This window comes from Egretta garzetta, unplaced genomic scaffold (assembly GCF_000687185.1).
Source record: "Egretta garzetta isolate BGI_Z169 unplaced genomic scaffold, ASM68718v1 scaffold417, whole genome shotgun sequence".
NCBI classification, from domain to species: domain Eukaryota; kingdom Metazoa; phylum Chordata; class Aves; order Pelecaniformes; family Ardeidae; genus Egretta; species Egretta garzetta.
In genome coordinates, this window is record NW_009260227.1 from 1,057,067 (window position 1) to 1,069,753 (window position 12,687).

At 49.9% G+C, this 12,687-nt stretch overlaps 1 protein-coding gene across 1 annotated transcript in view; it reads left to right on the forward strand.

The window, feature by feature from the left end:
* The window catches only part of COL5A1 (collagen type V alpha 1 chain), a 130,971-nt gene that overhangs the window by 33,552 nt on the left and 84,732 nt on the right, over positions 1–12,687 (forward strand). The window contains 4 exon segments of the mRNA XM_009642264.2: positions 8,373–8,504; positions 10,282–10,381; positions 10,384–10,427; positions 10,552–10,800. Of these exon segments, the coding sequence (XP_009640559.2) occupies positions 8,373–8,504; positions 10,282–10,381; positions 10,384–10,427; positions 10,552–10,800 (525 nt within the window).

The window sequence follows — 12,687 nt, forward strand, 5'->3', positions numbered from 1 at the left end:
CCCCCCTCGCCACCAGCAAGGTGCAGCCCGGCTCGGCAGGTCCTGCCCCGGCTGGAGGAGGGCTGCATGGCGCGGACCTGCCGAGGGATGCTGTGCTCTCCCCGCAGTGGCTTTTCCAGCTCTGAAACAAAAACCCTGGAGAAACGCATCGCTCCGATAGCCTTGCAGTAAATACTTTGTAGATTTGATGCTTTCTGTCCTTCTGCCAATGCCACCTGTTTTCCAAGCTGCCTCTTTCTTAAGGATTGGTTTTCTCTCTGCCCTGTCCCCGCTGTGTTCCTGGACCTTAATTAAATGACAGGTTGCTAATTTGCCTTCTCTGGGTTTTTCCAGCCATTTGGTAAATTCTCGAACAAAAACTGTTCTCCGACGTCTAGGTATCGGCTTTTAGCTGGGAAAGACACGTTGCCCACTGGAAGCAATGCTCATTTCTGGCTTGTGGTGGGAGCTGCAGGGTGACAAACTGTGCGATGCGCACGTAACGCTTCGTCTGAGCACCCCGGCCCCCTTCAGTCAGTTCGGGTCAAGGTTGAATAGGGTGAAGTACAATTGCCTCAAAGCATAAAGCAGCCCCAGGGCTTTTGGGGATCTTTAAACTGGTGATTAGATGTCTCTTCTGAAAGGATGGAGGTTTCAATTAGGCGAAGTGCCTGGGGATGAATCAGTGCTGGCAGTGAAGGGATGGGGAGCTGGTGCTGGGAGGATGGGGACTGTGTGGCGAGTCTGGAGCTCAGCTTGGGCTCTTGCCCCATCATTAAACATCCATTTGAGCTTGGTCAGGGTTTTTTGTTTTTTTTTTTTTCATCTTTTCCCTTTTCCATTCTCTTCAGGGCACTGCCAGTCCCTACATGAGAAGCTCTTGGGGCTGGATGTGATGGTTGAGTGGACCAGGGTAGCGGAGGGCGACTCTAGAGGTGTTACCTGGGACTGGAGAGAGCAAAGGGGCTCTGGGCTGCCAGGATTTGGTGAGGATTCCAGGGAAAGCAGTAGAAAGAAGTTAGTCATGATTAATGGGTTTGACAAACTGACTCATTTGGAAAGGCAAAAAAAAGAAAAGTCTGTCATCCATGGTGAATGGGAAGCTGGAACGGTGGATGGGTCCGTCTGTTGCCTGGAAAGCACTGCCATGTAAATAATCCATACTGCTGATGAATGCTGCGTATATTGTCTTTGGGAATTCGCTCTGCCTTGTCACTTAAACAAAAAAGGATTTTGGCATGAACTTCGGATTCACGTTTGCTTCGGCATAGCCCGGAGGGTGCTCGGTGTTGTGCCGGCGGCTGCGGCTGCTGCTGGGAAATGTTTACATTAGGGTAGGGCATTATTTACATTGTGTGCTTATCGGGGTTGGGGGGGACGTAGCTGTCTGGAAATGAACCTCCTATTAGTGTCTCCCGCTCTGCTAACGACTTGAGTCCTTGACTGGTATTCGGGTATTGGCAGAGCGACAGCTTCTTCAGGAGAGCTTTCCAGAATTAGCAAAGCCATCTGGCTTTTGTTCTCCTCTTAGAGAATCACTTGTCCTTCCCTTCCAGTAAGGAGTCCTTGCTAAACTGCTCGTAATTTGTATTCTGATATTACACCGACAGACCTACAGCGTGCCGTGCGCTCTGCAAGCACCTATGAAATACAGCTCCTTGCTCCAAAAAGCCTCTTTTTTAAGAAACAGCCCTGGGGATCCAGCAGTTACGGGGGGAGGAAGCACGATGCGGCGCTGCCCGGCCGCGTTGCCATCCATCGGAGTGGGGCTGGGTGTCGAGGACGGCTGGGAGCGGAGGGCAGCGGGGCTGGAGGAGGGGATGGCGCTTCCCTGCCCCGCTCCGTCAAAGCCAGCGGCCAGGGCTAAGAGCGAGTTAATGGATCCTTGCGTGATAGGAAATTGGGTTTCTCCCTGGGATTATGAAATCTAAAGGTTGAAAATCAATGGAGAGGTTAATGACCTTTGAGCCAAAGGGCTTATTTTCTTCTTGTTGCTGTGGTCAGGGAAAGGGGCATGTGGGTTGTCCGAATAATTACTGTAATTTGTGTGCTGTAAGTTTAATATCAGCAATGCTAAGGGCTCAGTTTTGGCGTGGGGATGCAGGACTGGGCTGGCGTGTCATGAGAACGGGGTTTCTTAGGGAACCTCCTCTCCCAGACGGAGATGCAGTGAGAAAGAGAAACTATTATCGGTACTTAAGAGAGGTTTTTCCTTGAAGCTATATTTGGGTCTAGTGAAACTTCTATCCCTTTTCTGCTTAATTAAATCTGGTTTTTTTCCAAAGAGGGCTCAGAAGAGGCTCCCATCCAAATGCCAGAAGCCAGAGGGAGCCATTCTTGTGGTAACTGGAGCCCAAGAGGGGAAATAGCAGAGGTCTTGCAGCAAAGCTGCCCCGTCCATTCCTGCAGCCCCTCTGCGCAGGATCGGGGAGCAAACGTCCGGGTTGGATTCATCCAAACCACCAAGTATTTGTAGCTGACTCATGAGTGTGTGTGTGAATCAAGCCTTTTGTTTTGTTTTGTTTCCCTTCTTTTGAGCCAGACCTTCAACTATGGCCTTCCCGTTTTGTAGTGCAAAATTTTTGCGCAACCCAAAGGACGCCCTTTAGGTACCAGGTGCTCCGTCTGGTGAGCTCGCTCCTGTCTGTGGCTGGCGAGGGAGGTCCCAGACACGGGTACAGGGACCAGTGGGGGTGACGAGGCTTCGCCTGACCCTATTGCTGCAGTTTGGCTGCTTCTCTGGCAAAGCCGTGTTTAAACGAGGGACTCTGGGACGATGCCAGTACAAGAAGGGATGCTCTGATGCTCCGAGCTGTTATCGTACCTCTTCGACTCGGGGTCTCGCTACGCTGGCAGAGCTGGGGGCATGGTGAGCTCTGGATCACCCCTTGCTTCCCTTCTTCAGTGACACCTCCGACACCACTCTTACTCCAATGGGTGCAGAGAAGGAGCCGCTTGGAGCCCTGGGGCAGGGCAGTGGCTGCGTCCTTAGCGGAGAGCCCCTCTGTCTGTGGGCAAGTGCCGGGGACAGGTTTCATCAAGGGGAACGTCTGAGGGCTGGCAGGCTGTCTCTGAGATAGGGATTAGGTTTTTTGGAAGCTCGCTGGTGGCTGGGATCTCTATATAGAAGCTGCATTGAACCTCTGCCGCTCTGAAGCCACCCGGCTGGGTTTGCGTTTGTGGAACCAGTGGGTTTGTCACAGTAAACCCCAGCGATGTCCCAATTGCTTCCAATAACTTTTAAGATTATTTTTGTGTGTGTGTGTGTGTTACAATTGTACCTCCCGGGCCTGTGGTTATCCCATTTAAATGTTGGAGTTTAAAAAAAGCACGTCGAGCAGTATTTATTCGTACGGCTGTTAAGAGTCTCTGAGACTTCTGGGGTAATGCACTAAAACAACGGGTCCAGTTAATTATCGGTGCGTTGCAGTGAGAGCCCCAAAGAATCCCAGTATTTATGGAGCTGCTGCCTGTGCCAGATGAAGTCACTCCGATGACCCTCGCCAGCTGTTTGTTTTGTTGAACCACAGCGATTTCTCCAAGTTACTGAAGTTGATGTCATTGGAAGTGATGTGACATTTTTGCACACATAGAACAAGTGTTAAAAAATGCTCCAGAAGAGCTTTTCCAGTCTTGTCTGGGAGCTGGCTGGGGAGTTGAATTAAACTGGCTTGGTGGAACTGAATCCATAAAGCAAATGAGTCATCAGGCATAAATGGCTTTACCATAAATGTCAGGCAGATTCGTACTGGTCTTGACAGTTAGCACTGGCATCTGTTTGGTGGAGCAAATAAAAACCTTGCAATTCACAATAATATTCATAAATGTGCTGCCCTGCCTCTTCCTCTTTGCAGGAAGCTCTAAGAATAAAGGTCAAAATGTGATTTATTCCCCCTTTTAAAAACTTGCTCTTCTGATGCGTGAAGCATTGGTTATTTTCAGGCAAAAAAGAACTTCTTTTTTTTTTTTCCCCACTTTGAATTTTTTGTCAAATCAGAAAAGCACAACCATGCCTTGCCTCTGTGTGCTCAGAAGGACCCCAGTTACTGGAGGACTTTCCTGAGCCCTCTGTGCCCATCTTGTCCACATGCCAGAAGAGGACTTCACCCACTGTCCGCACGGGTGGCTGGAGGCCACCGTGCTGGTGACCTCTCTGTGGAAGCAATACCAGTGCCTTACCGACTCACTCCCTTAGATACCTCTTTACTTGAAAATAAATCTTAAAAACCTCAATGGTTTCGCTGGTAAAGTCTTTAAACCCCTCTCTTGGTGTAATTGTAAGTTCTCTCTTGCAAAGGCTTCATGGAAAATCCGTAGCTGTTGCGTTGGGGGGGGGGGAGTGGGAATTAACGGTGCCTTCGTTATCGCTGCTTTTGCTGAAGAAAGCAGATGCTGACATAGGAAGGGGAGAGAGTCTTGGGTGGGTTGTGTAACCATAACAGTGAAACAAATAGACACTTGAGTGAGGGAAGGGAGCGGAGCCGGCGGCTGCCTTTGTCAGCCCGCGCCGGGGCCGGGGGCAGCTATCTCTCGGTGAAATTTATTAGCGGCAACACACTTGAGAGGACACAAAAGGCTTGCAAACCTCCCCGTACGGCTTGCTCTATTTAAAGTCAGCTTTTTAAATCAAAGAAATGGGGCTCTTGACAGCAGAGCTTTGTGCATCTTTTGTGAAGTTCAGATAGTGGGGCTTTTTATTACAGGCTAAATTAGCCCATTTTATTGTTTCGCACTGAGGGATGAGGTCAGTTGACTGGGAATCTTGCTAACAAGGTTTTACTCCTATCTACTTTTTACAAGTGTTAACATGGGTATCCACCAGCGCCGCGCACTTGCTGTTAATGAAACAAAGATGAATGGTCGAGCGACTGCGCGAGCTCCCCTCCTGCCCCCGCCGCCGAGCTGCTCAGCCCATGTCAGCGCACTTGAGCTCCGCTGCTCCCTGGGGCCCTCATTCCTCCAAAATTGAGTGTGTTGGTTTTCCTTCTGATTTTGCGTGCTTGCACGCCGCTGCTGGAACCAGAAGAAAAGGATGAACTTTGCTGGGCAGGGTGATTGATTGGGTTTGAAAGGGAAATGGGAAAATAGTAGGCCTGTTGAATGATGCTCGTGGAGCGTGGTGAGCTCTGAAGGAGCTGTCTGATGTGGCTCATGCTTTTTCCTGGCACTCCTCGCATACTGAATTTGTTCAGTTACGCACTGGTTTTTCTCAGGTTCTTGACCCAGAACTAGCAGGAACCTTCCCATGTTCATCCACCCCCACTCACTCAGCAGCAACTGCCGGGCCAACGCCGTCCTTTGGTGCATTGAGTGAGGTTGGAGGTTCTGCCACAGCCCCAAGACTTGAGCCTGAGGCTCCTGGGACTTGCTGGTGATGTCCTTCCGTGTGCTCAAAGGCGCTGCCAATGCCTCGAGCCGTCAGACCTGGAGGATGCTCAGCTCCTGTTGTGCTGCAGGGAAGCAGGGTGGGATCGAGCCAGGATTTCTCCCCATGTATAGCTCAAGAGCTGCCATCAGCTGAGACTAAAACCAAACTCAGCCTTAGCAAATTCTCTTCTGCTTAACCTTTTGCACTGTGGTTAGCCAACATGCCTTTCCTTGCTTTATCTGTTCCTCAAGGAAACACAGTTTTAGTCCTGGTCACTTATAGGATGCAGACTATCAGCTCTCCTTGAGGTGTAAATCCAACCTTATCAGGAAGAAAAAGCTTTCAGCCTTCCTTCCTTGCCTCTCGGAGACAAGTACCGAGTCTGCTTTCGTGGCTGTGTTATTTCAGCTTATCCCAACAGTGCCGAACGCTCCCCACAACCCCATGGAAACTGGGGAAGCTTTAATCACCAACATGCGAGAAGAGCGTAGATGGCTTAGCTCGGGTGTCAATGAGGGGCAGGGGGGTTGAGGTCCTGTGTGCAGAAATAGCAGCTGGAAGGATCTTCATATCATCAACTTGAAGCAAATTGCCTTGACTAGGTTGGGCATCCTCCACGGGAGGGAGCTCCAAGGGGGCAGCCTCTTTTGTTGCTCTGAACCGCCTTTGAAGACAGGGATGATAATATATGGTGTGAGGAACCCCTAACACACCCAGCTCCTTCAGGGCTCTGCTCAGGCTGGACAATGTCCTCTGGGTCACAACGCGGCCAAGCTCCTCGTTCAGGTCACGCTGTCGGGTGGTGGCCAGAGCTGTCTGGAAATGGGAAATGTTCTACGAGACAAAAACTTGGCATTTTCTATTTTCCCAATAGTGCATCTCCATTTTTGGTGGTTACGTTGAAAAAGAAAAAACTGGAACAGTAATGACAGAACTGCTCTATGGATTTATTAAAAAAAAAAAAAAAAGAAAAGGGAAGGAAAAACTATTTTTCTTTCTTAAAATAGAAAACTGAAAACCACTTTGCAGATGTTTCTGTTAATTTTGTAAAGGTTATTCCCAGGAAACAATGACTAATAAGCTTAAAGCGATGCTCAGTTTTAGGGTAACTTGCATAGCACCTGAGAGGCTCCCAGATGTTAGGGTGAGCTGCTGCAGAGGTGGATACGATCACCTGAAAATTGGGGAGGGAAACCCCAGGCAGCGTAAGCTGCCCCTGCCCCTCGGAGCCAGGCAGGGTGCGGCCAGGTCCATACGGTCCTTGCAACCTTCTTTCCTGGTGGATCTCTGCCAAAAATGTAAACAGCGCTTTTTTTGGTGAAGTTGATGGTTTGTGTTTGTGGGAGGCTGAGCTCCCCACGGACCCAGCGGCACCCGAGGCTGGGCAGTGTGCAGCTTGCGTGCACCAAGGCAGATTTGGCCCGTAATTTCAAAAAATATCCTTTGGTTTTCCATGGAGCTGTTCGTTGGTCTGGCCAGGCTCCGTTCGGAGTTTCTGGTTCCTATTACGTGCCCAAGTCATCCTCCCAGTTTTGCTGTAATGCTCTTTTTTCCCCAGACGCCTTAGCTGTGTTTTTCTATTATTAAAAAAGGTTTTTTTTCCCCCTGCTAATTACAGTATCAGCTCTAATAATCCAAGTAGTAAAGCCTTGTCTTATGCAACTGTCTGCTGAATGGGCTGGGGTTTTGGTGTTACAGTTAAGCAGTGCGGTGGTTTGTTAGGAAACCAAAGCAGTTTCTGCTCTGACCTTTGGACCGAGTCATGCTTCGTTCTCTATATAGAATCATAGAATTGTAGAATGTTTTGGGTGGGAAGGGGCCCCTAGAGGTCACCCAGCCCAACCCCCCTGCAGGAGCAGGGACACCTTGAACCACAGCAGGTTGCTCACAGCCCCATCCAACCTGGCCTGGAATGTTCCCAGGGAAAGAAGGAAAATTGGAATGTTCCCACCACTTCTCTGGGCAGCCCCTGCCAGTGTTTCACCACCCTCACTGTAAAGAATTTCTTCCTTAGATCCAGTCTAAACTCTGCCTGCTTCAGTTTAAAGCCATCTCCCCTTGTCCTGTCCCAGCTGGCCCTACTAAAAAGCTTGTCCCCCCCTTTCCTCTGGGCCCCCTTTAAGCCCTGAGCGGCCGCACTCAGCTCTGCCCGCAGCCTTCTCTTCTCCAGGCTGAACACCCCCAACTCTCCCAGCCTGGCCTCAGAGCAGAGGGGCTCCAGCCCTCGGATCATTTTAGTAGCCCTCCTCTGGCCCCGCTCCAACAGGTCCATGTCCTCCTTGTGCTGAGGGCTCCATAGCGAGTGGTCTGTTAAGCAGCCTCAGCACCTGATGAGCTTGCTCTGCACCTGGTTTTCAATAAGCCACTGCAACCCCCCTCCCTCTTTTCTCTTTTCCTGATGATCGGATGCGTTTCTAAGCTTTCTATGTCTGCCGTGCTCTCGTGGGTGGAAAATTGAGGTGAGGCAAGATGTAGAAATTGGGGGTGATGTCCAACCAACTGATGGGGTGAGAGAAGCAGAGAAGTTTTGAGGCCAATAAAGAGCTTTTTGGACCGGGCAGGGCAATTCCGGAGCCCTGCAGAGCTGTGTGGGACCAGGCAAGAAAGGAGGCATTTTGTTGTCCACAGGACACTGCTGGTTTGGGGTGGGCAGAGCCCTTTTCTCTTATTTTTACTGCACCCACCTTCCCTGGGGCTGTCAGCCCTGATGTGTTGTAGATGTGGGGGTGACCTCTCCGCAGATGCATTTACCTTTTGGGAAGGTGCCTTTGGGACCCGGCGTGAAGCCCAGTGGTTTCACACTTTGGGGAGCAGCCCCAGATAAGCGGCTGCTCGACCCAGCCCTGGACATGGAGGGTTTTCGCCTGGCTCATCTCAGGCGACGTGCCCGTGTTAGGGAGGTGGCCCTGCCAAGTGTTTTGCTTTTCATTCCTCGGTGGCGTTTATCCCCTTGACTGCAGGCTCGGGCTGGTGGCTCCACATGCACCGTCCGTCCCCCTGACCCTCTGTCTTTCCTTCCCTGCAGGGTGACATCCAGCAGCTCCTGATCGTGGCGGACCCCCGAGCAGCCCACGATTACTGCGAACACTACAGCCCCGACTGCGACACCGCCATCCCCGACTCCCCCCAGTCCCAGGACCCCAACCAGGATGAATACGTAAGCCTCTTGCTGGGTTTGGGGGTGCTTTGGGGGCAGCAGCAGCGTCCAGCTCCGTATTGCAGGTGCAAATGCACTCGGCTTCTTCCTCCCCTTCAGCTTCCCTGTGCCGTACCTGTAAGGGCCAAGACAGAGCTTGGGTTTAGGATTTACAGGTTCTGCTCTTGGCTCTTGCCCTTGGGAGTTTCCCTTCGTTTCTGCCCTCCTCCCATTCCCAGAGACTGAAATGAATACTTGCTTGGAGCTCAAAAACTTGCAGGAGAGGCAACCTGAGCCAGGCGTAAAATGCTGACCTTCCCTGGCAGGTCGAATCCTGTCCAAAACAGGCACCTGCTTCTAAAGTTCAAATTTTGCTGTTGAACTTGTAAAAACCTTGAGTAGTTTTTCAGCATTCTTTGAAACAACAGGTGTTAAAGGAGGGGGAAACATTTTTTGCCCAATGTATTTAACATTTGAATTTTATTTTGGCAGAAATGCTCCCAGCTCATCAGTGTAAGCTGCTGTGCTCAGCATTTTTTTCTACAACGAGTTAGCCTCGGATCTTTTCCTTAAAAAAAGAAAAGAAAGGAAAAAAGACTGATATGGGATACCTTTTTATTTCTGCTGCTCAGTTAGAAATGTCTGGGTGTGCTGATTTCCAGGAGAGCATTACCTGAATTTTACCCATTTTTAAGAGGTTCTCAGGCTCAGACTGCAGCATCCTCAGCCACTTCTCAGCGTCTTGGTTGCTCTCTTGGTCTGATTTGCAGGTCCATGCACTCTCTTGCTTTCAGCTGGTCCCAGATCTGCAGGTTCCTGCTGCATCCCCACGAAGCTGTAATGCCATCAGCCTGCTCCAGCTTAGCTTTAGGAGAGAATTAAAAACCTGAGCCTAGCAGGGCTGCGGGGAGCAGAGCGATGCTCGCAGGCGAGGCACGGCCGCCCAGCCCCAGGGAAGTGCCGTAACCACTCTGCCAGCACTTCTGGAGAAACAATAAATAAGTAAAATAAAATAGGCTTTGGTATGGTCAAAATATGTGGTAGTAGGAAAATAAAACTTTTCTTTCGGAGCCAGCAGTTCAACAAGGGCTGGCTTGTCTTAGGGCTGTGTTGCTCCCTGTAAGAATAACTCTTCCACGCGCCGGCGTCTGCTGCCAGTGAGAGCGATGGACTGGCAAAGAAATTTGCCATGCCCGGCTGTAACCAAATGTTTTGTTTGTATTTCATTTTGAAGAATGACTGACGCCTTGTGGAAAACGCTGAAAATATCTTGGTTTGGAAGCCCTTCTGCCTGCGGGTTGCGGGTGGGTGGGAAGGCACACAGATGCTGTCAGTGCAGTTGGATGAGTGAAAATAGCATCCCCGCTTCCCAGAGCAGCTGCGTGGTTCAGGTGTTTTCTTCTCCCTCTCTGAATATGTCAGATGTGTGACCTGGAAGGTCTTGCAAGCTGAGGTTAAAAAAAAAAAAAAAAAGTTTTTTCTTGGTTTTATTGTGTTATCATGGGTGACTGATTTGCTGCAGGGTAGGTCCATCCTCCCTGATACAGGAGAACATGCCACGGGGCCGGGAGATGATGGTGAACTTCCTCAAATCACAGCCATTGCCAAAGCAGCCCAAAGCCAGGCCCTGGGCGAAGGTTTCACAGAAGCTGATGAACGAGAGGAAGGGAGAGATTTCACTGCATGGATCTGCATCCTGACATGGCCCCGTTGACGTGAAATGACGTCTAAAAGAGGCGGCGGGGAACGTGCTTGGGTGCTGCCAGCTTATTTTCTGCTTCTCATCTTTCCTTCGCAGTACACCGATGGGGAGGGAGAAGGTGACACCTACTACTACGAGTACCCCTACTACGAAGATGTTGATGAAGCTGTAAAGCCAGAAGCACCCACCACCAAACCGCCACTCCCGAAGTGGCTGCTGGAGAGAGACCTGAAACCAAGCAGGTACGATGCGGTGTCCTGGCAAAGATGTGTTTGATAAATGGCACTTTTATAGAGGGGGGAGGTGGAGGATGATGCAGAATTTTCTTTCTGTTTCTCTGATTCCGGTGTTTTACTTTTGCAACAGGACTATCCTGCCCCCACACCGTCACCCGATGGAGGGGACCCCGGCAAGCGGACGAAAGGGGATGCTACAGTGGATGACCCCCTTGTGGATGAGTACAACTATGAAACCATTAACGAAGAGTACTTCACGCCTCTCCCCTACGAAGATGTCAACTACAATGAAGAAGTAGACCCCCAGGGTGGGCTCACTGAAAACGCCGTGGAAGCTGAACTCCCCACGAGTACCGTCATCACCTACAATGAAACCGATGTAATTTTAATGAATGTTTTTTTTCCTTTCACTTTGTTTTTTATTAATTCTGGTATTTCATAGCCCTTAGAGCAAAGGAGATGTCATCATCCGGATGGTAAATCTGTAAGTGGTTTGGGCAGCTCTCGGAAGAGAAAGTTTCTTGTAAAGTATCTTCACTCCAGATACTTCAGGGTGTGGAACACAGATATTTAGAACTTGGTTAAGGATTATTCCCCTGGAAAAAGCTGTTCATGTTGATATGTGCATTTCCCCTGTGCAAAGTGCTCGTGTGACAAAAAGAAAAATGAGGGTTGGTGTTAAAGTCTTAAGTAAAAGCATTTTATTTCAAAGCTATTGATATAAATCCTTAAAATGTTGATATGGTGGAGAACATCAATATTCTTCATTTTGTCATTCCCACTGAACAGCATCTTTACGTTTTTAGGTTTGTCGCTTTTAAAAAAACCCTTTCAACAGTGGGACAAACCCCTTGATTTCAAACAACTGCGTTCACCCAGAGAGCCCCTCCGTTTTGTGCTCTGATCTGCTCCAAGATGAGATCAGCCCAGATCCCACAGCTGACGTTGCTGTTGGAGCAATTGCATTTTTAGTTACCCGCATTTTAATATGCTTCGACTGAAATATGTTGCACTTGAGACTCTTCTATCCTTAAGACTTGCCCAGTTCTTGCCTTTTATGTTGGTGCTTAAATAGATGAATGTTGGTCTCATCCTTAGATGAGACTGAGATAAATTGTTGTTCAGCTGCGTGCTGTATAGCTCCCTATGTATGGAAATAACTACACTAGATGAGGCAAATTCTTCGTTATCCAGGAGCATCTGCAAGGGAGTCGATAGTGGGATAACGTTTCCTGAGGGGTAGGATGGGACTTGGCAGAGTTTTGTGGTTCCTCATCAAATGGAGAAGAATTATTTATGGGACTGTCAAAACTCAAGGCTTTCTGGGAGGCACCGGCGGGTGGCAAAAGAGACGGCAAAAGTTGGCTGGCATATTTGGCGTTGGACCTGGAAGCTTGAATGAAAAGGTGTCGGGGAAAGGGTCCAAGCAAAGAGCTGAGCAGCTGGAGCGGGGCAGGATCCAGCCGCCCCGAGGGCTGGTGGTGCGGCGGGGATCGAGTCCAGCCGACTGGGGATAAAAAAATGTGGTGGAGGAGGAGGTTGAGCCGCCCAAAATGATACACAGAGAGAAACAGAAAAGGCTCCAGCGTATCGAGGAAGCGAGTGCCAACCTGAGGGAACCCATGGATGGGAAACTTTTCTGTTCCCTGACAAAGAGCCAGAAATGTTTGGCCAAGCTTGAACTTCCTAATAGAGAGGAATTAAAGATTGGATGGCGTGACCTTAAAAAAATGGGAAGAGGAAATGAGAGGCTCAAGGGCCACTTTAGTTGTTAGGAAAGGGAAATAGAAGAGAAGGAAAGGTCAGGTAGGGAAACACAGGGTGAAGCTTTCCTAGGTGAAAGCTCAGCCTGCTCTCAGCAAAGCATCTCACGGGGAGAGCGAGCAAACCGTCCACCTCCAGCGGCTCCAAAAGTGCCAGCGCTGGGGTGGGGAGGGCGGGAGGGCTGTTCCTGCCGTGGGGGGGTGCTCCAGCCAATCTTTTGCTGATGAGCAGAGAAAAGGACGCAACTTGCCTGGCCGAAGGAGATTCCCGGGCACTGAGGCGAAGGCTAACCCAGTGAGACATAGGGGAGACTCCCAAAAAGCGCCAGCCTGAGGGATGAATACCCAAGAGTTAGGGATTTCAGGTTTGCACCTCGGCAGGGGAGCCAAGGGCCGTGAACTCCTGGGGGAAGCGAGACCAAGCTGCTTTATGCGCACTATGGAAATGAGGATCGGGAGCTTGTGCATGTAATTGCCTGCCTAATGCCTGGTATTAGAAACAG